At 36.9% G+C, this 26491-nt stretch overlaps 1 protein-coding gene across 4 annotated transcripts in view; it reads left to right on the top strand.

Annotated features, from left to right (window-relative positions):
- Positions 1–26491, top strand: part of DTNB (dystrobrevin beta) — a 220036-nt gene that overhangs the window by 101993 nt on the left and 91552 nt on the right. For all 4 annotated transcript variants that reach the window (XM_045549188.1, XM_045549190.1, XM_045549189.1 and 1 more), the window contains one exon: positions 12941–13065. In XM_045549188.1, the coding sequence (XP_045405144.1) occupies positions 12941–13065 (125 nt within the window). The remainder of the gene's footprint in view (positions 1–12940; positions 13066–26491) is intronic.

The following is a 26491-nucleotide window of genomic DNA, read 5'->3' as shown; positions in this document are numbered from 1 at the left end:
GTATGTGACCATTAGCAATAGATAGTGTTGTGTGTCATATTTTTAAACTTCATCAAAATGGCATCATGGTGTGTGTGCCCTGCTACAGCTTTCTTTTTTCACCTCATTGTTTTTAAAATGATCTCCATCTTGATAGGATTATTTTCAATGCTATATATTATTCAGTTCTATGAATATACCACACCTATTTATCCTCCTGTTGATTGATATTCAGCTTGTTTCTAATTTTGTACTTTTTCATACACAGCCTCAGTGGATTTTCTGGTACAGGTCTTGTGCAGTATGGAGAGTTTTTCTAGGGTGTTTTTAGGAATGGAATCCTGGAACAAGAGGAGTGTCCATTTTCAGTTTTACTGGCTATTGCTAAATTGCTCTTCAAGGTAACTTGACTACTTTATACTCCTACCAATAGTGTATGAACTTTATTGTTTATTCATATCCTCCTCACTTATAAGTAATATATTACTTTTAATTCTCTTATAAAGCAACAGAAGTCTCAACAAATTCTTTGGAAAAAATGAGAATATGAACTGTCAGTTAAAACCCTGTAGAAAAAGGGAATGCTGTCCATGACACTGGACTGATGCTTTATTGGACACTGATACTCAGTGCAGCCTTTTTCCCTGTTGTGTATACTGTGAAGGGTGCCAGCAACCCCTCTGCCCCAACTGAATGCTTCCCACTCAGGCCAGATTGATAGGACAGCTCAATTAGGAGCAAAGTTTGGCCTTGAACTTTGGCCAAAAGCTTTGTTTTTGCCTATACGCATTCATAACTACTTCATTTTTAAACTACTAGCATTTAATGTAGCAATTGTTCATACTTCAAGGGTACCCCTCTTCAGCCCAGGGTGGTTATGTGTGGACCTGTAAATACTGTATTGGCTGTCATGACATACCTAGAATGTCAGTCTATTGATGTTGAATTCCAATAAATCTTTTTATTCTTTTTTTCCTGAAAGGGCAGCTGAAGCTATTTGCTGCTCAGTGCAAGATACTGCTGTTCTTTGGCTTGGCTATTGTTGAACCGGTTGAAATAGCAGTGGCTTCTTTTCTCTGGGTTAAGGAGGGTTTGTAATTTATAAGCAAGTTTCAGAAGCTATATGTGAACTAATTATATTTTATTCTAACTAGCTATATTTTCATAATTGTCAGAGAGCTAATACTCTTAAATCTTGGAAGATTAACAAAAATTACATGGATTACTTTTATTTCATACATTAATCAAAATTATAGCTTTACCAGTTAAGTTAAACTGGAGCTTGGCAATTCTAATTTTTCACTTTATAAAGCAGTTATTTTGAATCCTTTTAAAAAATAGTATGTCTGCCAGGTGTGGTGGTGTGTGCCTATAGTCCCAGCTACTCGGGATGCTGAGGCGGGAGGATCACTTGAGCCCAGGAATTTGAGACTAGCCTGAGTAACAAAGTTAAACTCCGTCTCTACAAAAAAAAAAAATAATAATAATAATGTAATATATCACAACAGATATTACAAAATTTTCAAAGTAAATGTTTATTAACTTTAATTTTTAAAAAAGAAATAGGAATTCCATTTTAAAGTGGCAGATGGAGGACATATTACATAGCCTTTCCATCTTGTTCCTGATACACAGAAATGATAGATTAGAATTTTTAGAATTAGGCATGGTGGCTCATGCCTGTAATCCCAGCTATTTGGGAAGCTGAGGCAGCAGGCTCACTTGAGGCCAGGAGTTCAAGATCAGCTTGGACAACACTGCAAGACCTCATCTTTAAAAAACTTGAAAAAAATTAGCTGGGCTTGTGGTACAGCTGTTCAGGAGGCTGGGGCAAGAAGATTGCTTGAGCCCAGGAATTTGAGGCTACAGTGAGCTATGATGGTGCAGCTGCACTCCAGCCTGGGTGACAGAGTGAGACCCCATCTCTAAAAAAAAAGGCTAGAATTTTAAAAATAATCTGCAAGTACACTAGAGGGGAAAAAGGAAGGGAAACACTTAGTAGGCCCTAGACTGTGAAGAATCTCCGTGAAAAGTAAATGAGAACCATTTGCAAGGAAACCTTGGTCAAAAACAAGGATAGGAAAGTATTGCTGCTTAAAGATGGGAACAGCATTTCAAGTGTTCTCACTTGGAAGTAGTTACTATGGGGAGCTGTGAGGGTCTCAGGGCAAGTGACAAGGTGACTCCGGTACTGTAGCATGGTGATAGAGGTTGTCTCAGGCAGGTGTAGTATATACAGGAGCTTGGACTGGAGAAACAGGGCAGAGTTCCAGGTGCTTGATGGATTCCAGGAGAACAGGAAGCTCCTTTGCTAAGACTAGCTACAAAGCTTTTCCATGAGGTGGCACCTTCCGTCCCTTCTCCACTCTCACTGAAAACAACTCCCATTCCTCCCCTCCAGGTAGGCAGTGCACACAGAGTAGAACATCTGACAAGGAAGCCTTGACTACAAAGATGACCACTTAGTTACAAATCACTCAAAATAAGAGGAACACAACCTGAGAAGATAACAGAAGAATTTTTCTCAGAAATAGAATTAATAGAATAAACAGAACTAGATTTTACATTAAGTATAGATAAATCCTTGGAGAGATATAAGCAGTTATATTTTTACCAAAATCAATTAAGCATTGATCTTGTAAAATAAAATATTGATTATCAAAATAAGAAATTCAGGCGGGGGGCGGTGGCTCACGCCTGTAATCCTAGCACTCTGGGAGGCCGAGGCAGGTAGATCGCTCGAGGTCAGGAATTTGAGACCAGCCTGAGCAAGACTGAGACCCCATCTCTACTAAAAATAGAAAGAAATTATCTGGCCAACTAAAAATATATAGGAAAAATTAGCCGGGCATGGCAGCGCATGCCTGTAGTCCCAGCTACTCAGGAGGCTGAGGCAGTAGGATCGCTTAAGCCCAGGAGTTTGAGGTTGCTGTGAGCTAGGCTGACGCCACAGCACTCACTCTAGCCCGGGCAACAGAGCGAGACTCTGTCTCAAAAAAAAAAAAAAAAGAAATTCAATAGATGAGCTGATTAACAGTGTTTATAGCTGAAGATCAAATTTGTGGGCTGGAAACTAGAGCAGAAAATTGTTCCTAAGCTTATCGCTGTGATAAAGTAATAGAAAAAAAATTAAGGCATGGGGGATAGATTGAGGAGTATCATCTAAGAGTTCCAGATAGAGGCTAAAGAGAATGCAGAGAGATAGTATTTAAAGAAGTAATAGATCCAGTTTGAAGATGGTTGACCAAGCACATCCTGACCTCTTCCCCCTTCTACACCAAACCCATAGAAATGATAAAGCATTAAGTTGATTAATAAATGTTCTTTCAATATTAAAAGCAAGAAATGTTCCATTCCTGAAGTTATAAGACATCTTTAAGTGAAGGAGGTGTATATTAAATTAGAAGTTACAGAAAGTAGCTGCTTGCACTGCCTGGTGGAGGCCACTGCTGTTGGGACCCTGAAGCTGCTCTGTGAACTCTTTCAGAACATATTCCATCAAGAATCTGTTTAGGAGGCCGTTGTTGACTAGGACTGCAAGTAGATGGTCCTGTGGGATGTTTGCATGGGCAGGAACCACAAAAACCCAGGGGAAGCCTAGCACAACAATATAAAATATGAACATATGAAGTTTAAACATATGAGATGTAAAATATAAAGAGCTTCTCTGTACTCTAGGAAGTAAAGCAATCAGAAGGAAACTTTAGATATAGGTACATATGATTTCCTTAGAGAATCAAGGACAGATTTTCATGCATAATACAAGAAGTAGAAATTATAAAATAATAAACAGGCAGTAGTAGAAATGAAAAATGTAGTTAAAATAAACTCATTGAATAAGCTGCATAGCAAATCCGATGTAGCTGAAGAACAAATGAGTGAACTGAAAGATCAGGGCGAGAAATTCTTCCAAAACTCAGCATCAGGAGACGGGAAACAGAATATGAAAGAAAAGTTGAGGCATTTAGGACAGTGTGGAAGTTTTATTTATCTAATGGGAGTTTTAAGTAAGAAAATTGACAAGAGACAATGTGTAAAAAAAATAACGTCTGAAAATTTCCAGAACTGAGAAAGTGTGAGCCTTCAAATAGAGTTGTAAGTAAGAAAATTGACAAGGGAAAATTTGAAAAAAATAACGTCTGAAAATTTCCAGAACTGAAAAAGTACGAGTCTTCAAACAGAATATGCATCATAGTTACAATGATGAAGGGAAATTCCTAGGAAACACTAGAGAGAAAAGGCTGATGGCCTTCAAAAGAATGAGAATTCCAATGGTAGATTTAATCACTGGTTTTAAGAAAACAGTAGCACAATGTCTTGAAGGTGCTGAGAGAAATAAATTTGAACTAAAATTCTGTTCTCACCCATATGATCTTTCAACAGCAAGGGTACCACAATAGCATTTTCAGACTTTAAGGACTTTGAATGCCCTTTGCTGAAAGATCTATTTAAAGATATATTGTAGTAAGAAACAAATGAACCCAGAATATAGCTATGGTATCCAAGGAAAAAGAGGGAAGCAAAGAAATCAGGAAAACAACAATGTTTCATCTAAGTAAACATTGGTTATAAAATATAAATTTAAATTTATATTTTAATAAAATATTAAAAATATTTTAATAATTATTAAAAATATTATTAAAATATTTAATATTAAGAATATTTTAATAATCAACAAAGTTAGCAACATAGAATTTGTGGATAGGTGGAACATAAAGGGAAATAAAACATAGAAAAGAATTCAGGAGGAGAATATAAAATGCAATTAACTCTAACTTGTAAGAAAATATAATTTTAAGTATGCATTAAAAATTTAAGGGTAATTTCTAGAAGAATTAGATATAAAATATAAAACCTTCAAACTATTAGAAGAAAACAATATAGCAAAAACAGCCTTGACCAACCTAACAGAAGACAGGAAAGTAGAAAAAAAGAAAATCATGGTAAATAGAAGATATAAAATAAATTGCTAGGAATAAATTTAAACATACATATCATTGTCAAAATAAATGGAAAAAATTAAACTCACCTACTGAAAAGTTAAAAGCTCTCAGGTTTAATAAAACAACAAAAAATCACATTTATGCTATTTTAGAGAAAGATGCAAACAGTTGACAATAAATATTACAAATACCAACTATTACAAAATATTAACATGAGACAGAACAATTCAAGGCAGACAACATTGGAAGGGACCAAGGGAGAGTTCAAAATCGAGCCTGTTTGTCCTGCTCTTAATGACATTGCATGTTTGTGTGTATGTATATATATATATATATATATATGTATACATGTATTTGTATGTAAACATGTATACATAAATTATTACAGAGGCTTTCTAAATGATGTCCCCAATTCTGCCCTTGTCCTGTCAGTCTGTTCTAAATATAGCAGCCAGAATAATCCTGTTAAAAACATCAGATTCTCACCTGTTCAATATACTCAGGCTAGAAGCCACAGTCCTTACAGTGGCGTAAAAGGCTCTACAGACCTGACCCTCTGACCTCTCTCACCTCATCTCCTGCCCCAGTCTCCGGCAGTCTGCTCCAAGCGCAGTGCACTGACGTCCTGCTGTCCCTCAACACGCCAGACAAGTTCTCATTTTAGTGACTCTGTACTTGCTTTTCCTTCTGCCTGGAAAGCTCATTCCTCAGATGTGCATGTGCACTCCTGCCCTTCCTTCTACTCTTTACTCTAAAAGAACTCTCCCTGACTCTAATGCAGTATAACTAGAATCAACAACAGACAGGAAAAAATAACCTGAACACACATCTGGAATTTAGAAAGAAAATAAACTTCTAACTTTATGGAATAAGGAGAATTTATAATCAAAATTAACAAAATCAAATGACCAGAAAAGCACAATGTGTCTAAAGCTGTTGAATTTCTCAAATGACATTCAAAGGAAAAATTATAACCTCAAATGTACTTTCTAATAAAAAGATTGAAAATAAACAAACCTAGATGTCAACGCTGTGAAACTGAAAGAACTACTGATAAACCTAAAGTAGAAGAGTAATAAAAATGAATACAAAACATTATTAAATTATTGAAATAGAAGTAAGAGGTAAACTTCACCACTATAACAAAAAGATGGTTGTTTGAAAAAATTAGTAAAATAGATATAATTTATTGATCAATTGTAACTTTTTTAAAGTGTAAAAATAATGTCAGAAATAAAAATAGAGATTTGGGTACAGACAGTTTTGCTGTTTGTAATTATACGAACAACTTTATGCTGATGAATTGGAAGACCTAAATGAAATGTACAATTTTCTAAGAAAATAGATATTACCAAATTTGGTACAAGAAGTAGAAAATCTTAATAGCCCACAAGTGAGTTAAAAATATTGGAATGAGAATCAAAGATCTACACCCCAAAGAAAGCATCAAGCCCAGACTGTTTAACAGGTGAGTTCTCTCAAACCTTCAAAGAACAGATAATTTTCATTTTATACATGCCATTCCAGAGCACAAGATTGGAACCTATCCAACCAGTTTTACTAGGCCAGCATAACCTCCATCCCCAAATAGGCAAGAACAGCACCAAAAAAGAAAAGCTATAAGCTATCCTCACTTAAGAATACAGGTGCAAAAATTCTACAATAAAAAATTAGTAAATTAATTTGAATATGATCAAGTAATTTGAATATGATCTAGCACTTATCCTAGAAATGTAAAAACAATTCAAGTTGCATTTAGGATAATTGAATAAAAGGTCTATCCATTGTACCAGGCTAATGACTAACTCAGCAATATGATAGACTAAGCTAAATGTAGCCTCCTTTCCTTTATGACAGAGATTTGCATGTGGGTTAAATATAACAACAGTAACAACAATAGAAATGCAGAATTGAGCTTGAATAAAAGTGAAATCCCTGGCTATCAGAATTATACCCAAAAGTGTGGTGTCTGCAGGCTCTATCAGACTGGATACTGGATTTAGCCCCAGAGATTGGGGTTTAGTGTTTCCATGACATAGGGTCCACTCAAGGTAAGTAGAATTAATATTTCTGTAAAGGCTTAGGACTTTAGATGAGCTGCCTCCTTAAGAAATAGGGGCTAGAAAAACCTCACTGGGCCCAGAGAAAATACAAAGAAATATGCAACAACAGCCAGGCTCTGAGAGAAAAAACAAAAACAAAGTCAACCTTGAAACACTGAAGCCATAATCTTTGCTATGCAAAAATGTCAGGTACAAATTCCAACTACTAGGGTGCATGGAAATTCTCAGACCAAAAGACAACATAACCATTTACCCAAGACAAATGAGACCTCAGCAGTACTGTCCAATATGGTAGCCATTAGCTACATGTGGCTACTTAAATTAAGTTTAAATTAGTTAAAATTAAACAAAATTTAAAATTAATTTCCTCAGTCACAGTAGCAACATTTCTAGTGCTCGGTAGCTACACATGGCTAGTGGCTACCGTGTTGGACAGTGCAGATATAGTACTTTTCCATCATCCCTTAAAGTTCTGTTGGATAGCAGCACTCTGGGACACCTACTAGAAGCAGACAAAAAACACCTCTATAGTGATACCACTTCTACAACTTGGGTCAAATGGAACTTCCATACAGAAACAATCCCTGCTATAGGTGAGCTCATTATCAAAAATTGTAAACCCAATCATTAAAAAATCTATGGGGGAGAATCAGCAAATAAACACAACAAACAGGTTTCACATGCCAAGAACCTTAGAAATGGTACATTTAAAAAGTTAAAGAAGTGAAATTAGGAATAGTGACATTTAAAAAGGGAACAAGCTAGTATGAATAAAGGCCAAATTGAACTTCTAGAAATAAAGAATATTAAAAGTTAAGCTCACTGGAGGGGTTGGTTAAATAGCAAATTAGAGACTGCCAGAGTGAATATTAGAGAATGGAAAATAGATCTGACGAAATTAACCAGAATACAGAATACTGAACATAGAGAGAAGGAGATGGAAAATGTGAAAGGCAATTAAAGGGTTTGAAGGATAGAATGAACAGACCAACCCAGAATTCTGTACCTAGCTAATCTATTCAGGAGCAAAGAAGAAAGATATTTTCAAAGAAAGCCACAATGAGTTTGTCACCAACAAACCATTGCTGAAGGAATTAATAAAGGATATACTTTGAGGAAAAAATAATTTGAAGCAAAGGAAGAAATGGTATACAAGAAGAAATGGTGCATAGAGGAATTGATAAATGTGGACACATTTAAATAAGCATTAAGTGTAAATAATGACTAATTTTAGTGGGCTTAAAATAAGATTCAGCTAAAGTACTAAACAACTATGACATGAAACTGGTTGAGGCATGATTAGATTTAAAGGATTTTAAGTTACAGGATGAGAGTACAGACACTGATTAAGATTGTGGCAAGAGTTCATATTAAAATAGTATTCATATTAAAATAGTTAAAGAAGCTTCCTGACTTGTCTGAGGATTTGATGAGCTTTGCACCAAGGATCCTCCACTACGATATATTTTTCTGCCTGTATCCCCTCAGACGGTGTGTGTCTTGGAACTCAGGGTGATGTACTCAAAGAGAGTAATTGGAAGCGAAAATGACGGGACTGGCCTGAAAGGCACTAATCCTGAGCTTTTTCCATTAGGCTGTTAAGCTCCCAAGTGTCAGGGCCTGTCAGCATATATCCTGAGCTGAAGATTGTGCTGTGCAAGGAGTTAGCTTGGGGCTGATTGAAAATACAGTGATCTGAGCTCAAGAAAAAAAAAATTCAGAGTATCTTAGTGCTTGGTCATGGTTGTCTGAGGAAAAAGAGGTCTCAACCTTGGCACAGAAACACACGCAGCAGTCACAGCACAAGTCACCTTCTGCTCTCCACCTTGGAGTCTGCCCCTCAGTTGGAAACTCTGTGTCCCCACCCCTGACTTACCATAATGACCTGTCCCCCCCAGCACCCCCAGTGTGGTACTTGGTGTCCCCACACTGGGTCATGGGTGTGTGTTTCTTTCTAACTCCTTGTTAGAATGCCTCACTGTCCTGAGCTGTCTCTCCCAATCCCTGTATGTTCTTTCTATGAGTAATTTTACTGGTTGAGGGGCTGTGTTGTACCATGGAAAGAATAAGACAGGCCTAGTTATATGACCTTAGTTTCTGCACTGAGTTTTAATTTCTGCAGCTATAAAATAGAGACTGTTAACATTTAATTCATAAACTACCGTGAGGGTTAAATGAGCCTGTGTACATGTGAAAAGTACCTGTCAAGTCTCTGACTGTAAGTTCTGTATAAACAGTACTTTTGTTTAACAACAACAAAAAAAAGCAGCTGCTAGAAGAGTTGACTCAGAGTATAATTGCCAAAAGAGGAAAATAAAATGAGAAAAATAAAACCTTAAAAGGACAAAAGAGAAAAAAATGAAATAATGGCATAATATGCCATAATAATGAATAAAAATGTGTTAGTGGCCGGGTGAGATGGCTCACGCCTGTAATCCCAGCTCTCTGGGAGGCTGAAGTGGGAGGATCGCTTGAGCTCAGGAATTCGAGACCAGCCTGAGCAAAAGCAAGAACCCTGTGTCTACTAAATTAGAAAAATTAGCGAGGCCAGTAGTCCCAGCTACTTGGGAGGCGGAGGCAGGAGGATCGCTTGAGCCCAGGAGTTTGAGGTTGCTGTGAGCTAGGCTAACGCCACGGCACTCTAGCCCGGGCAACAGAGTGAGACTCTGTCTCAAAAACTTTGAGTGAAAGAAGCCAGCTGTAGAAGAATACATATATGTAGGTTTATATAGGTTTTAAACATATCCAAATAATGTATTATTCATACATAATTGCTAAAATAATAAAATCGAGGAAATGATTAATACAAAATCCAGGACAGTGAATATCAGGAGAGGAGGAGGCACTGTGGGAATGGGATGTAGCATTAGGGTCAGGGCCCATGACAAGGCTTTGGAGTGACTGTAATGTTCTGTTTCTTAGGCAGAATAGTGGGTAGTTGGGCATTTGTTTTATAACTTTTTAAACTGTACATACACATTTTGTACCCTCCTTGTATATTTAAAAAATATAACCTGTAGTATTTTTAAGAAATAGTAGGAAATATTCTGAAATTAGTTAAAGTGGATTAAAGTATTGAAAATGCAAAAAGATTAAAAATTATTGCCAAGAGTATTTAGAGAAGATTTGATTTGCTAAGTTAAGGCCTCTCCATTACATCAGGTTTAGAGTCCAAGTTGGGGGAAAATACAGAGACCTCAAAGAGCATCTCTGTCAAAGCAATTTAAATGAAGTGTAGAAGATGCCAGTCCCTACACCCGGACTGCTTTGCTTTCTTGATCACTCCTTTTTCTCTTTCTTAAATATTTAGTCATTGACTCCTAAGTCCAGGCCTCGTCCTGGGGCCGAGTAGATAGAAGAGATGATGTCCCTGTCTTGGCACTTTTGGTATTTTTCACAGTCATGCTTGGAAGCTTAGTTAATGTTAGCCTCCTAAACTAACTCTTATCAAAATTCACTTTAGATCCGTATCGTGAGATCTTTTTAAGGAAATCACTTATTTATATGTTTAGACAACCTAATTGAATGCATAGCTTTAAATTTTTCAGGGTAATATCCTTTTTGGTTTGGCTCCAGACTTTAATTAATAGTCCAATTCTTATGTGTATTTATTCCAGTTTTTTTTTCCTTCCCATACAAATCAAGCTTCTCTTTATGTGGTTTAATTATTTGGAATTGACCTTGATGTCAATTTGATTGATTGATTTTACCTTTCTATCTATATTTTTGAGGCTTGAAATTGGATCTAATCCTAAATCTAGACCTTGACTTAAAACAGTAGTTTCAAGAGCATCACAGACATTCTGCTGGAGAACATTAGGTAGTGCAGAGGCAAACATTTTTTATTTAATAGTCATGTAGTTATTTTAATGTTTATTGTAAAAAAAACACATGAAACCTGTGATTTCATGGCTATTATTGCTTGGGATGTAGCTAAAGTAGTGTGTATGATAATCCATCTCACATAGATTAGATGAATTAGTGGTCCTGGGGGTTCTCATGTATAGCAAAAAGTCATTAAATTAATACCTGAATTATAAATGTAGTATTTAGTTATAAAGATGAATTAAGATACTCTCTTTGATGTCCTCTGTCTCTTATAATTCTCAAAAAATAAAGTTGATGTGGTTTAAGAAAAAGCAATCTGGAAAATTCATCTGGGCAAATAATTTGTTCAAATACATATTCTATTGTAGGACAGGTTCTGGAAATGCAAAGATAAATAAGATGTAGATCCAACCCTTCGGAAGCACCAGTGTAACAGAGATAGGCAAATAAATTAAAAATTGCAATGTAGTGTGGTAAGTGAAACAGTGTAAATATGTACAAGGTAAATGGGTAGCCTGGAAAGGCAGTTGGTGACTTAGGGAACTGTGACGAAAGTCTTCCCAGAGAAAGGAGTACTTGCACGCAGGCTTGAGAGATGAGCAGAAAATTTACAGAAAGATATGGTTGGAAAAGGGAGACCTAGGAAAGGTACGTGCCAAGGTACAGAGACCTAAAAGAATGTGGTGTGTTGGGTTAACTGTGAGTAGCTCATTACTTATGCAGGTGGAAGGAAAGAGAAGCAGGAGCCAGGTGTGAAAGCTCTTGTATGGAAAATGAAGGCATTTATTTAGATCTCATTCTATAAATGATTATCAGCCTTTGAAATATTTTAAGCAGAAGAGTGACGTGATCTCTGGGGCAGTGCAGAAGGTGGATTAAAAGGGAAGAATCAGAGTCACATTGCAGCTAGTTATTGGTAGAGGGAAAATGGAAAGAAGTTAGGGAAGAAGTTCAGAATTTCTGCTTTGTTTAGCTTTATATGATTTGCAGGAAATTAGGTTACATCTTGACTTTTCCCAGAATTGAATGTGTTGAAGGAGATAGTGGTAGGTGATTTGGAGCCAATGTGTGAAATTTATGAAAAAATTATATTATTCAGCCTTTAATATAAGCAAATACTAATTTACTTTGCCTATATGGTCTTAAAGGCAAACAGAGTCTTGTTTATTTTGTGTTAAAATACTACAGCAAGCAGCATATAAAAGTCAAGCGGAGACGTGGTGTTGATGAGGCACATGGCTGCAAACGAGTTTTATTTTCCAATTAAAGTGGCACATATGGTAATAAACTGCAGAGGCAGAAGAATGAAGGATTTAAACTTCTTTGCAGTTAATATCCTGCCAAGAAAATCTCAGACAACAGTGTTATTTTAAGGGAATTGGGTGGACAATATAATCTGTATATAAAAGACTCCTTTAAATATGGGTTTTAGAAATGAATGCTCTATTTAACTTCATTGTGGCATATTGTTTACTTTTGTGCATATTTACTATTAAATCTTAGTAGTCTTTGGATTTGGTGTGTATTACTCTACCTTCCAGAGAAATGCATTGATATGCCAATTTATTTTTGTGCCTTTAGTGTATCATAATATAGAGTCACAGTTCTGGGGCTGACTTCCTATGTATGTGACTCTGTATCTGTCTACAGAGCCAGACGCTTAATGTAAATGTTCTGCCTCACATTTATTTGGGAATATCCTAACATTTTGGGATGTAGCTTAGTCAGCTAATTTGCTAATGTATGTAAGTCATGTCCTCTTAGCTTTTAGTATTGTAGCCCATCAAAAAGTTCTGACTCTGATTGAGGAATTAACTTTAACATCTTACCAGAAATGACTCAGAAGCATCAAAAGGGTGAGGTCATGCAAAGAGTACATAGAGATGTCCAGAAAGGCAGTTAACATTACTTGATAGTGTGACTTTGTAATAGAAATGATGTAGAAACTGCAGAAATGAAGGAACCACAAATGACCTTGGAACAACTGTAGGTTCCTCTCTGCAAGACCCAATAATATTGACTATTATGAAACTTGATTTGTATTTGAAAAGATACTTTCTACACTCTTGTCACCAAGTTCTTTTGAAAAGTTAATTCCTTATTTCCTTATTTTCTACTTTGACACAGAAATCCCCTGCAAAGAAGCTGAGCCATGCAATTAGTAAGTCTTTGGGGTGTGTACCCACGAGAGAACCCCCGCATCCTGTTTTTCCTGAGCAACCAGAGAAACCACTTGACCTTGCACATATAGTGTAAGTATACACCTGGATGTGGATCCTGCTAAAATGGGGGCCTTTGGATCAAAAATGAGGATCACCAGAAATGAACACTGAACTTTCTGGTTTTCAGTTTCCTTTTGGGGAACTTAGACTTGAAGCTTCCCTCTCTTTAAATCACCATAAATATCTGCATGGAAACCTGGCTCCTGATTGCTAAAGCCTAAGTAATATAGTAGTCTCCAGAAACATGAATCTATTGAAGAGTAATGATTATGCTAGTTTTAGCTGGATTGCCTTTTGTTGTTTGTGTGTTATTGCCTTAAATCAGTGGTAGAGATCATTTCCTCTTTGCAGTAGTAATGCCCATAACGACTTAAATTAATTTAGACAACATGGAAATGAAAATCAACTTAATTTGCTCTTTTTGTATGGAAAGAAAATCAGGAAACATAAGACTATATTTTACAAATAAAACTAGAGTGTTATATATATGTGTGTGTATATATATATATATATATATATTTAACTGAATATTCATGCTAAATAAAGCAAGAGTAGAGGGGAACAAAAATTAGAGAAATAGAGAAAAGTGGAAAGATAAAAAGGAAGAGAAACAATGAAGGGTAAGATTCAGTCTCTAAACTGGTTTCTTCACTCTGAATTAAATGATGATGCTAAGTTTGCTCTGCTGGATAAAGTTGGTAGAGTTGTGGATCATTAGTCTTTATCAAGTATTTAGAAGTTTTTCTATTGGAGTGGACATCCATTTTCTTTTACTTAGCTGTTAGATGGTAGTTTGACTAAATGAGCTCTTGGGAATCTTGATATTTTTTCTTTCAATTATTTAAAAACCTTTTATATTTATTAAAATACTATGTGCATGTGGATTAAGAATTTAGTCATACAGAATAGCTTGTAATGAATGTGATGCACCCTCCCACATTTCACTGTCCTTTGGGTTTACTAGTAGTTATATCTCTAAATAATATGTATAGAATGCTATTTCTTGACTTAGTGGTTTTAGACATTATTGGATTCCTTTTGTGGTGTAAGGAATCAACCTCATTTATAACTCTACATACCAACCCATCCCAGTTTTTCATGATTATATCACCATTTTTTAATTGGTTACCTTTGTAATTTTAAATAATATTCTTAAAACTCTATTTCTTGTAACTTCTTTCCACTTCAGCTGGGTAAACTGAGAAAATTAGTACCCTTTGTCTACTTCTGTCTCTGCTTGCCTCCTAACTTCTGCCACCCATGCCATTACTTTCATGTAGTCAAAACTGATAGTATTTCTGTTTTCTTCTGTGACCATAACTAAGTCTTCTGAGATTTATTAGGGGTTACATCTAAGAGTTGAAAACCAAATAACAGCATTCACAGTTAATATCATTCATTACACAAATAGTGTGCTGTGATTCTGTGTATCCTTTTGTGTAGTTCACTGTCATGATCCTTGTTCAGTTACTCTCTCATCGTAGCTCACTGGGCTCTTCTTTCTTATGTACTGTTGATGGCTCAAAATCATGCCTGTTGGTTTTCTAACTGGGTTGACTTTCTTGTACAGTTTTGATTGTTATTGTTGTTTTTCCTTCAGTTTTCCATTGCTTTCTTCTTGTTGGGTGAAAATATACTCCCTCGGCTCCCACTGTGTTCTGTAGTGCAATTTATCTATTGCTTATAATCCATATCTGTTGTTAAATTTGTTAATCTTTTCTCTTTTTGGTTAGTGTTTTTTATCATGTACTAAAAAAAGGCCACGCCTGCCTCAACATTGTAGTAGTTTTCTCCTTTTTTTTTTCTTTAAGTTTTGAAGATGTCCCTTTCATATATTTTTTTAATTATCTGGAATGGATTTTTGTGTATGGTGTGATATAGAATATCCAATTCTCTTCCTCCCTCTCCCCCCCACCCTGATTTGAATAGTAACTTGTCTGAGGATGATTTACTGGGTCCCTACTGACCTACAATGCCAGCGTTGTCAAAAATGAAGTTTCCAAGTATGCACAGGCTTGTTCCTGGGTTCGTTCTTCTGTACAAGAGCTACAGTTGTTGGGTCAAAAGTTATGTGAATCTTGACCAGAAGAAGTACGCTGGGGAATCCAATAGTTTAGTGTAGACTTTGGTTAATCTCTTCATTTTCATCTTTACTAAAGCTGGATACAGTTTGGCTTGGAAAAAAAACTCTCTTCATTTTCATTCAGGGCCCCTACCCCTACCTTTACTTGATGTTTCTGAGTTCAGAGACTTTCTGATCAGTTTGACTAGAGAATAACCTCTGGTTTCCTACTGGGCCCAGAGAAGAGTGGTCATCTGGCTGTGTGGTGTGAGGAGTGGGGCTGGAAGACGTAGAAATTTGATGGGAATTTGCTACTTCTTATACAGACTTTCAACCAGTCCTCTTATTTTTAATGCAATCTCTCACCACTCTTTCAGAGGTACCAGGTGTCTCTAATTCCTGAGCATTCCTGGAATTAGAGCCTCAGGAATTAGAGCCAGGAATGTTCTGTGGCTCCATTCTGCCCTTTTAGGGTGAACTTGACCTCAGGTTTCTTCTCTATTTATTAAAAAAGCGCTTCCCATACATAGTTTCTGTTAGAGATTTAAGTGGAAATGCCGTCTGGGACTGAGAACTAAGAACTAGAACCTGAATTTTTTCTTTACGGGTTCTTATTTTATTAGATTTACCTTGTATCTTTTTTTAAAATAAAAACAATTATAAATTAGATAAAGTTGTGGTCCCCTATGTTCCTCTTCTTGATCTAATTACCCTTTCTCTCTCCCAGAGGGTGGCCACTAATACTTATTTGGTATTTATCACTCTGTACATGTATTTATACTTTTACTAGATGTTTATGCACCTATGTAATCAAATTTGTTAAAACTATATAAAAATGATCATGCTCCACATATCCTTCTGCAAGTTTACTACTTTATTAAATAATATGTTTTTGAGATTTATCCAAAATCTCAAATGGTATTCCATTGAAAGATACATCACAAGTAGTATATACATTACAATTCTAATACTGATAGACATTAAGATTATTTCCAGTTTTTAGCTACAACCTGCAATGCTGCTGTGATCATTCTTGTACAGAGAAATTTTCTAAGGTAGGAGGGTAACTATGGCATTCTAGGAAATGAATATTTCATAATCAGGACAGAGCAGGTAATAATGTAGTTGCAAATTAACCCCCAAATCTCAGTGGTTCAACTCATAAATGTTTATTTGTCACTCATACAGTCTGTGGACTGGATGACTCTGGAGCAGTGGACTCTGGGTGGTGATTCAGTGGTCCATGCTGCTTCAGTCTTCTGGCTTCACCAGCTTAACTGGAGGCCTGGGTGATTGCTGCAGTGGGAGAGGACAGTGTAGGGAGAGCTCAGAGCCATTCTTCTGTGCTGTGGTTCAGAAGTGACACATGTCACTTCCCTCATAGCCCCACCTAATTTCAAGCATAAATAGCCTTTTGTGTACCTAGGAAGGAGAGGAGAACTAGACACTGGTCAGCTCTAGTAACACGCTCTATAAGTGTCTTCAACTCTATTAGATATTACCTAGAATTCAAATTTTATAGTTTATTCATTAAGCTGAATTATTCCCAGGCGAAGAATCTAGTCAGCAGTCCACTTGAAAAAAAGCTGTGATAGCTTCCCTTTTAGATTCTAATGAGATTTTGAGCAGTTAATCCTATTTAGCTTGACTAGATAACATTTAAAGTCTCTTTCAACTTTGAGTTTCTGTGTCTTACAGATTTTTTCTATATTCAGCACATGTTAAATTGTTCCCAAACTCAGCTGATATCAAGGTCACTCAGAGAGCTTTAAAATTTAGTACAGATTACCAAGTTACTTCCATTCTAAGTCAATTTATTATTCTGGGAATGGTCTGGGAATCTACCTTTTGAAAAAGTTCCCTAGTTCATCGGATCAATTTATGGAACCACTGCATTAGAACATAAATGGTTTTATCTATATTCACAACAAACTAAGAATTAAGCATTAAGCATTAAAAAGTATACACAGAATACAAATAAATGATAAACATGTAAGTAGCAATTCTTAACTCCTGCTAAGATTCTTAATTATCCATTCATTCAGCAAATATTTACTGAGGACTTTCTGGCTACTGTGCAAGGTGCAACAGTATTCATGTAGTACTTTGCTTATTTGCAAATAGGTTTGAGTAAGAATGAGGAAGTCAGTTTTATATAGTTGCAGCAGGCTGTTCTGAACTTAGTTCATGAGACCCTTTTAATTAAAGGTTGATCCTGTTCATAGAATTTTCTGAGAGGCTCACCAATATTTCCTATTGTGTGTAGCCTGCAAAATAAAAAATTAATACAAATCAAATTCTGACTACTCAGAAAATGGGTGGATTCTAGGGTTTGCACATGTCAGTATTTATGGATCCCAAAGCACTGGGGATCATACTTTTCCTCGGAAAAACACAGAGGTGTTGTCTTCCTCTTCAAAAAGAGTGGATGTTCTGAATCATTTATCTTCAGCTTTTTCAGATGTCAGGAAACAACTCTCCATTTTTATGTAAGTATGATATTTTTCTACTTCCAACAATAATGACATCCGAATCTTCATGAGTTTTGACTGTCTGGACACCTATAAGGATCTACAATTCTCCTAAATGCTCTGAAATTGGATAGCTTCATTTCAGAAGCACCCTGCAGACCCAGGGAAGCTTTATTAAAATGTTCCACTGTAATGACTTGGACAGTGCAGCTTGAAATTAGAAGAGGTATAAGTTGCCTATTTAGTGGCATCATCAGTCACTTCAAAATTAAGTTGTATTTTGTACCAGATAACTGGGGCCAAATAAGTGCCTTCTAAAGAGGTCTGAAATGGTTTTACTTGAAAGCATAGCTTTAGTTAGCTTAAATATTCGTCAGTTGTGTGCCTATGATACTGTTCTGGTCTAAATACTGGGGAAGGTTAGGTATTTCTTTAAAGTTCCTGAGAATTTCTTTATTGGTGTGATAGTTTCTAGTTTCAAGATTGTACCATTGTATCCAAAAGAAATATCCTACTCATTTGAAGCTCTGAGAAATAATATAAATCATATATTTAGCCTTTACTTGTAAAGTAGTTCTCTAACCAGATGTCTTAACCTTATGATCTGTCTTTTTCATGTTGGCAGGTTAAGTAAGCGAGGCTTTTGTGAAGAACGACATTTCCAGTAAAACCAGAGGATGACTAGGAGTTAGCCTATGGAGGGTAGGGGAAGACCCTCTGGCAGAGGACAGCAGGGCTGGAGCCCCCTGACCAAGGGTCAGCTGCCTAGGCCAGCAGGGGCCACCGCAGGATGTGGGACTTTATCTTTAACTTAGGAGTTTTAAAAATATCACTACCTGCTGGATGGAGATAGGGAGTGGGACAAGAGTGAAGGAGAAAAGCCCAGCTACAAGGTTACTTCTTAGGCCAGGTGAGAAATGCTGGTGGTTTGGACTTTCATGGTCATAATGGAGACAGAAATAAGTTTGTAAACACATAAAATATCTTATGTTTTACCATTACTGTATGCCCAGAAATAAAATTAAAACCCAGTAGAAATTTGGGGCAAGAATTGAAACTAAGTATGAGATAAAGTCCTGTGTATTTTAATGTTTTGCTGTTGGCACAGAGTGGAGATTTTTTTCAGATCCTCACAAATTTGAGATTCAAGTGTTGTTGATATTTGTTGAGACCCACAGTGTTGCAGGCCCTTGGTTCATCTCTTCTGTATACATTATTTCGTTTAACCCTCACAGCAGCCTTTGCAGTATAAATACCATTACCTATTTAATAGATCAGGACACAATATTGGTGAGGTTGAATGCCGTGCCCAAGATCACACAGCTGCAAAGTGGTGGCTTTGGGACCAGAGTCTAGGACTCCTGTTTCCACTCAGCCTTCTTTCCATTGCACCTGTCTCCTAACATGCTGGCACTACAGAAACATGCAGTAATTGAAGTGTTGTTTGAACCCCTATAGTTTTATAATCAAGACAGAACATTAAATAACTATAACTTGGATGGTTGAATAATCCAATGGGGGCAGTGGGATATGATAGTAGGAAAACTGGATTATTTAATAAAAATCAGGAGACTGGGCCGGGCACCGTGGCTCACGCCTGTAATCCTAGCACTCTGGGAGGCCGAGGCGGGAGGATCGCTCAAGGTCAGGAGTTCAAGACCAGCCTGAGCAAGAATGAGACCCCCGTCTCTACTAAAAATAGAAAGAAATTAGCTGGACAACTAAAAATATATAGAAAAAATTAGCCGGGCATGGTGGCACATGCCTGTAGTCCCAGCTACTCGGGAGGCTGAGGCAGAAGGATTGCTTGAGCCCAAGAGTTTGAGGTTGCTGTGAACTAGCATGACGCCATGGCACTCTAGCCCGGGCAACAGAACAAGACTCTATCTCAAAAAAAAAAAAAAAGGAGACTGCAGTTTGCTTTTCTGTAAAATGGTGGTAATAAAACCTATCTAAATTATCTCAGGATATTGTTTAAAGATAATGTATGTGAAAGTGCTTCTAAGAGGTTGGGATGCTATAAATAACTTTAAACTTTTAAAGTCTTTTCCTCCAAATAAAGTAAGTCATATCACAAAAATGTAAACTCCGCAAAGGCTGGAGGCTTTGTCTTGTTCTCCACTGAATTCCCAGTGCCTAAGATAGTGCATGGTGCATGGTGGGCACTTAAAATATATTGAGTGTATGAATGATACTAAAGATGACTTATATAAACAGGCATCTAGCTCCTCCCCCTTTTGTGAATGATTTTGTGTTTTGATTTGTTTTTATTTTTTCTTTCCGAAAGTAATCCCTGTCATGTACCTACAGTTTCCTAAAGCTTCCACTAGATGTCAGGCATATTTCCTTGTGTTGCTTTTCAGGGGGCTAAGGGGTATTAAGAATATTGAGTAAACAAGGTTTTTCGTTTTTTTAGTTTTTTTTTTTTTTTTGAGACAGAGTCTCGCTCTGTTGTCCAGGTTGGAGTGAGTGCTGTGGCCTCAGCCTAGCTCACAGCAACCTCAAACTCCTGGGCTTAAGCAATCCTACTGCCTCAGCCTCCCAAGTAGCTGGGACTACAGGCATGTGCCACCATGCCCGGCTAATTTTTTCTATATATATTTTTAGTTGTCCAGATAATTTCTTTCTATTTTTAGTAGAGACGGGCGTCTCACTCTTGCTCAGGCTGGTCTCAAATTCCTGACCTTGAGCGATCCACCCGCCTCGGCCTCCCAGAGTGCTAGGATTACAGGCGTGAGCCACCTCGCCCGGCCCAACAAGGTTTTTCAAATAAACCTCCAGACTTATATTCAAAACAAAACCAATTCATTTATCAACACTATAGCAACTTTTCATACTTCTAAGTCTCTAAGAGAAATTAGTTGCTTCTTTTGGTCAAAACATTTTTATATAACCTCTAGCTTTTGATGTCTCTGATAGGCTTTCTGCTATCCTAATTCAAGCAATTTGCTGTTGCTTAGGACCTAATTATCTAACCACAGAGTCCTTAAAGCTAATCTCTTTAATTAGTGGTTAGTCACCCTTACATTTCGGTTTGTGGTTATTTATTTCTTAGAGAAAGCATAACTTCCCAGTCTTGGCTTAGTGTATATATTCCTCTGAATTCCAGCATGAAAGAGCACAACAGTCTTCCACCACACACACCTGGAATTCATCTATTCTCTTAACAGGGGGTGGCAAACCACAGCCTTCAGGCTAAGGCCAGCCTACCACCTGTTTTGGTATGGCCCACAATCTAAGAAGACTTTTATATTTTTCAATGGTTGAAGAGAAATAAAAAGAATAATATTTTGCAAAGTGAAAATTATATGAGATACAAATGTCAGTGTCTATAAATAAAGTTTTATTGGGACATGACCACACTTACGTATTATTTATGGCTGCTTTTTGTCTACAGTGGCAGAATTGAGTCATTGGTGACTGACACTATATGACCCTCAAAGCCCAAATTATTTACTCTCTGGCTTTTTACAGAAAAAGTTTGCTGCCCTCTGCTTTTAAAGAAGAGTGGATAAAAACTGCAAATTTAGGGTTCTTTGTGCTTCTTGATATTCTTTTTTCTGAATGCTCATCATCATCTTTGGTTTGATGGCCCAGATTGTTTTTCCACCCAATGGTAAAGGTTAATTGATAACTACTTCTGTTGAAGCACTCAGATAAAGTTTGTTACCTAGAAACCAGACTGCCTCTTATTGACAGAAACTCCTTTCTTTGTTTCTTGCTGCCTATGCATATATAAATATATAGCATGTTTGAACAGTTAAGCCAACCAATTTTTTCTATACTTTGCATCAAAACAGAATTAACCTAGACAATTAAAAAACTGTTAAACTATACTATAATTATAAAATTATAATTAAAGTAATACTTTAATGTGGCTCTAATTTGTTCTATTTTAACTGCTCTTCTTTTTAATACTTAAACTCTATATATGCATTACTTTGATCTAAAACATGTCTGTTCTCTTTGTTATTTTATTCCTTTACCAACCTCATATTCTTTTTGAACTTTAGACAACTATGCTTTAAGCATCAGTGCTTTCAGTGTTTGTGAACTTTTTAGTATGACACAGTAAATCTGCTTCTTTTGTACTTTATTCATAATGACTTTAAGCAAATGAGTAGAATTCACCAGACCAGGTGTAATGTAAGACCATTTGTAACCCTATGAAAAACAAATCTGGCTTCTTGTTTATGTTGTTTAATTATTAAAGCACACCTTTGTGACACTTTTTTTAAAATAATGGATGAATCCAGAGTTGGAAATGGCTTGTGTGACAAGGGCACTTCTGGTGAATTGCCTAGCTATTTGCATCTTTTTTTATCAGCCAAATTTGTTTTTTTTCAGAGAGAGTTATTAATTGGTTTTATTGTATTCCCAAATTGTCAGATGTTATGAAATTTACAATATTCATGTGTTGATTCTGGGTTGAAACCACTATCTTCCACAGTATTTGTTGAATGTGTATTGTGAGTAGGGCTCTGCTCAGTGGATAGAGTCTTATTTGAGAAAACTGACGGGGATACTTTCCCTCTTAGACTACTAGGTTAATCTGATGTTCTAGTCGCTTGAAAAGAGTATCGGATTCATTCTGGGTATCTTGGTCTCCTGAGAGTGAACCTATTTGGAAGATTATAACCTTGTGCTGTTTCTGACAGGTTGAACATTCCAAATCTGAAATCCGAAATGCTCCAAAATCTGATACTTTTTGAGCACTGATGTGATACTCAAAGGAAATGCTCATTAGAGCATTTCAGGTTTTGGATTTGGGGATTTGAGATATTCAACTGGGGTAAGTATAATGTAGATATTCCAAAATTCAAAATCTGAAACACTTCTGGTCCCGAGAATTTCAGATAAGAGAGACTCAACCTGTACTTTGATTCTTAGATGATAGCTCATCTAATATTAATTCTATCTTGCATTTTGCTGTAATGATTTTGAAAAACCTGCCCTTGGTAACATAATCTGCTCAAGAGTGGGCTATTAGGGACCTAGAATTGAAGGTTTATATAATTTGACCTTTTGGAAAAAGAAAATTTGCTTTTTATTCTCTGATTTATATAGCCTAGAATGTGAAGGCTCTTAGGTCATAGCTTCTGCATTTTGCTCAGATCAGTTTGAAAATCTAGCAGCTGAGGAATACAGGATTCCCCTAGAGCCTTAGAGCTTCAGTAGGTCCTGGTTTCAGTGTTGTCTGTTTCATTCCATTTCTGTCTGAAGGTCCCAGAAATCATTCTTTTCTTAGCTTAGGGTTGCTAAGATTTTGCCTAAACCTTAGTGTGTGTGTGTGTGTGTGTGTGTGTGTGTGTGTGTGTGTGTGTGTTGGGGCAGGAGAACTTGCATACACTCATGAACCCACATGTCTAAGTATATGTGTACCTGTGTACGTATGTGTGATAAAGAGGGATGGTAATGTGAACAACAAATATGATGATTGATTATGGTGTAGTAAGGAGAAATAGCATTATTTAATAAACAAAACTCAGAACCATCAAGCTTTAATCCTAGGAGTGTAATTATTCACAAGTTGCTGTGACTGTCTTCTGCTGAGTTTCACTCTCCCTTGGGATCTTGGGATTTTCTCACCCTGTTTACCATTATACTACCAGAGAGCACCCTGCTTTTTTTTTTTTTTTTTTTTTTTTTGAGACAGAGTCTCACTTTGTTGCCCGGGCTAGAGTGAGTGCCGTAGCGTCAGCCTAGCTCACAGCAACCTCAAACTCCTGGGCTTAAGGGATCCTACTGCCTCAGCCTCCCGAGTAGCTGGGACTACAGGCATGTGCCACCATGCCCGGCTAATTTTTTCTATATATATTTTTAGTTATCCAGATAATTTTTTTATTTCTATTTTTAGTAGAGACGGGGTCTCGCTCAGGCTGGTCTTGAACTCCTGACCTCGAGCTATCCGCCCGCCTCGGCTCCCAAAGTGCTAGGATTATAGGCGTGAGCCACTGCGCCCAGTCTCTGCTTTTAAACTCTAAATCTCACATGGCTCCAGATCATCATCCCTTGGTTTTCTTTTCTCTTTTTATTGTGGTAAAAAAATTTTTTAAAAAACATAAAATTTACCATCTTAACCATTTTTAAGTGTACAGTTAAGTAGTATTAATTATATACACATTGTTAAACTGAATTCCAGAACTTTTTCATCTTGCAAATCTGAAACTCTGTACCCATTAAACAACAATGCCCTTTTCCCTCCCATCCCACCATTCTAGTTTCTGTTTCTATGAATCTGACTACTTTACATAGTTCATGTAAGTGGAATTGGTATTTGTCTTTTTGTGACTGGCTTATTTCACTTAGCATAATGTCCTCAAGACTCATCTTTGTTGTAGCACAAGACAGGATTTCCTTCCTTTTTAAGGTTGAACAATATTCTGTTATATGTGTATACTACATTTTGCTTATCCATTTATTCACCTATGGACATTTGGGTTGCTTTCACCTCTTGGCTATTGTGAATAATGCTGCTGTGAACATAGGTGTGCAAATACCTCTTTGAGATCCTGCTTTTAATTATTTCATGTATATATACCCAATAGTGGGATTGCCACATCATATGGTAGTTCTGTTTTTAATTTTTTTAAGGAACCTCCATACTGTTTTTCCTGGAAACTGTACCATTTTATGATCGTACCAACAGTGCATAAGGGTTCTAATTTTCTGCATCCTTGCCAGCACTTGTTAATTTTATGTTTTGTTTTTATAGTGGCCATCATACTGGGTATGAAGTAATATCTCATTGTGGTTTTGATTTTCTTTTTCTTTTTTTGATGGTTTTATTGAGGTCTAATTTATGTACCGTGAAATTCACCCACTGTGACTATTAGGATTTTGAGTAAATTTACACAGTTTTGTAACCATTGCTATCATCCAGTATTAGAATATTTCTATCATCCAGAATGTTGTATTCACTTATAGTCAACCCAGCTTTAACCTCCAACCTTAAAGCAACCACCAATCTGCTTTCTGTTTCTATAGTTTTGCTTTTTCTAGAAATTCATATAAACAGACTCATACAATATGTAGTCTTTTGTTTCTGGCTTTCATTTAGCACGATGTTTTTGAGGTTTATCCATGTGGTAGCAAGTAAATAGGTCATTTCTTTTTAATTTTGAAAATATTTCATTGTATCATATTTGTTCATCCATTCACTCATTCATGGAAATTTGGCTCATTTTCAGTTTTTGCCTATTATGAATAATGCTGCTATGAACATTCATGTCCTCATGCAGACTTGTGTTTTCATTTCTCTTTAGTAGATACCCAGCAGAATTGCTAAGTCATACAGGGTAAGTGTATTTTAACTTCTTAAGAAACTGCCAGACTATTTTTGAAAATGGTGGTATGTTGTTACAGTCCCACCAGCAATACATAAGAGTTCCTGTTTTTCCACATTCTCACCAACACTTGGTATAGTGTCGTTCTTTTGGATTATAGCCATCCTAGTTAGTGAGTAGTGGTATCTTACTGTGGTTTTAATTTGCATTTCCCTAATGACTTATGATGTAGAGCACCCTTTTATGCACTTCTTTGCCATTCATGTCTTCTTTGGTATAATTGTCTTTCTAGATCTTTTGCCCTTTTTTTTCTTTTTTTTTGAGACAGGGTCTTGCTCTGTTGCCCAGGCTGGAGTGCAATAGCATCATCATAGCTCACTGCAACCTTGAACTCCTGGATTCAAGTGATCTTCCTGCCTCAACCTCCCAAGTAGCTGAGACTATAGGCACATGCCACCATGCCTGGCTAATTTTTCTATTTTTTGTAGGGACAGTGTCTTGCACTTTTCTCAGGCTGGTCTTGAACTCCTGGCCTCAAGCGATCCTCCTGCCTCAGCCTCTGAGTGCTAGGATTACAGGCGTGAGTGACCACACCTGGCCTTTTTAGATCTTTTTGCATTGAATAGTTTTAGATTTACAGAAAAGTTTCATAGATAGACAGAGAGTTCCCATATACCTTGCATTCAGTTTCCTCTGTTGTTGACATCTTACAAATGAAACAGTATTATTAACTGAATCCCATATGTTACTAGAATTTCATTTATTGTTTTTTTTTTTTTCTCCCTGATGTTCCTTTTCTGTTCCAGGGTTCCATTCAGGATACCACATAACATTTATTCATCATGTCTCCTTGGGCTCCTCTGAGCTGTGGCAGTTTCTTTTGCACATTTTTTAATTGGGGGGTGATGGTGGTGGTAGTGGTGGTTGTTGTTGTGCTGCTGCTGCTGCTTCTCCTCCTCTTCTCTCCTCCTCTTCATCTTTCTATTCTTCATCATCATCACAGGATCTCACTCTGTCACCCTGGCTAGAGTGCAGCGGCCTCATTATAGCTCACAGCAACCTCAAATTCCTGGGCTCAAGCGATCTCCTGCCTCAACCTCCCGAGTAGCTGGGACTACAGGTGCACACCACCATGCCCAGCTGACTTTTCTATTTTTTGTAGAGATGGAGTTTCACTCCTACGCAGGCTAGTCTCAAACTCCTGGCCTCAAGCATTCCTCTGGTCTCGGCCTCCCAGAGTGCTAGGATTACAGGCGTGAGCCACTGCACCCAGCCTCTTGTCTTCTTATTACTCAGATTTTAGAGTTCTTTATGTATTCTGGATACAAGTTATATATCAGATATATGATTTGCAAATAATTTGTCTCAACTTATGTCTTGTCCTTTCATTTTCTTTATTTCTTTTTTTTTTTTTAAGAGACAAGGTCTCTCTCTGTCACCCAAGCTGGAGTTTAGTGGCTCAGTCATAGCTAACCGTAACCTTGAACTCCTGGCCTCAAGTGATCCTCCTGCCTTGACTTCCCAAAGTGCTGGCATTACAGGTGTGAACCACTGCACCTGGCCTTATCTTTTCATTTTCTTAATGATCTTTTGAAAAGCAAAATTTTTAATTTTTAGGAAGTCTAGTTTATCAGTTT

This window comes from Lemur catta, chromosome 4 (assembly GCF_020740605.2).
Source record: "Lemur catta isolate mLemCat1 chromosome 4, mLemCat1.pri, whole genome shotgun sequence".
NCBI classification, from domain to species: Eukaryota; Metazoa; Chordata; class Mammalia; order Primates; family Lemuridae; genus Lemur; species Lemur catta.
The sequence above is the reverse complement of the archived record's forward strand: the minus strand, read 5'-3'. Positions and strand labels throughout refer to the sequence as shown.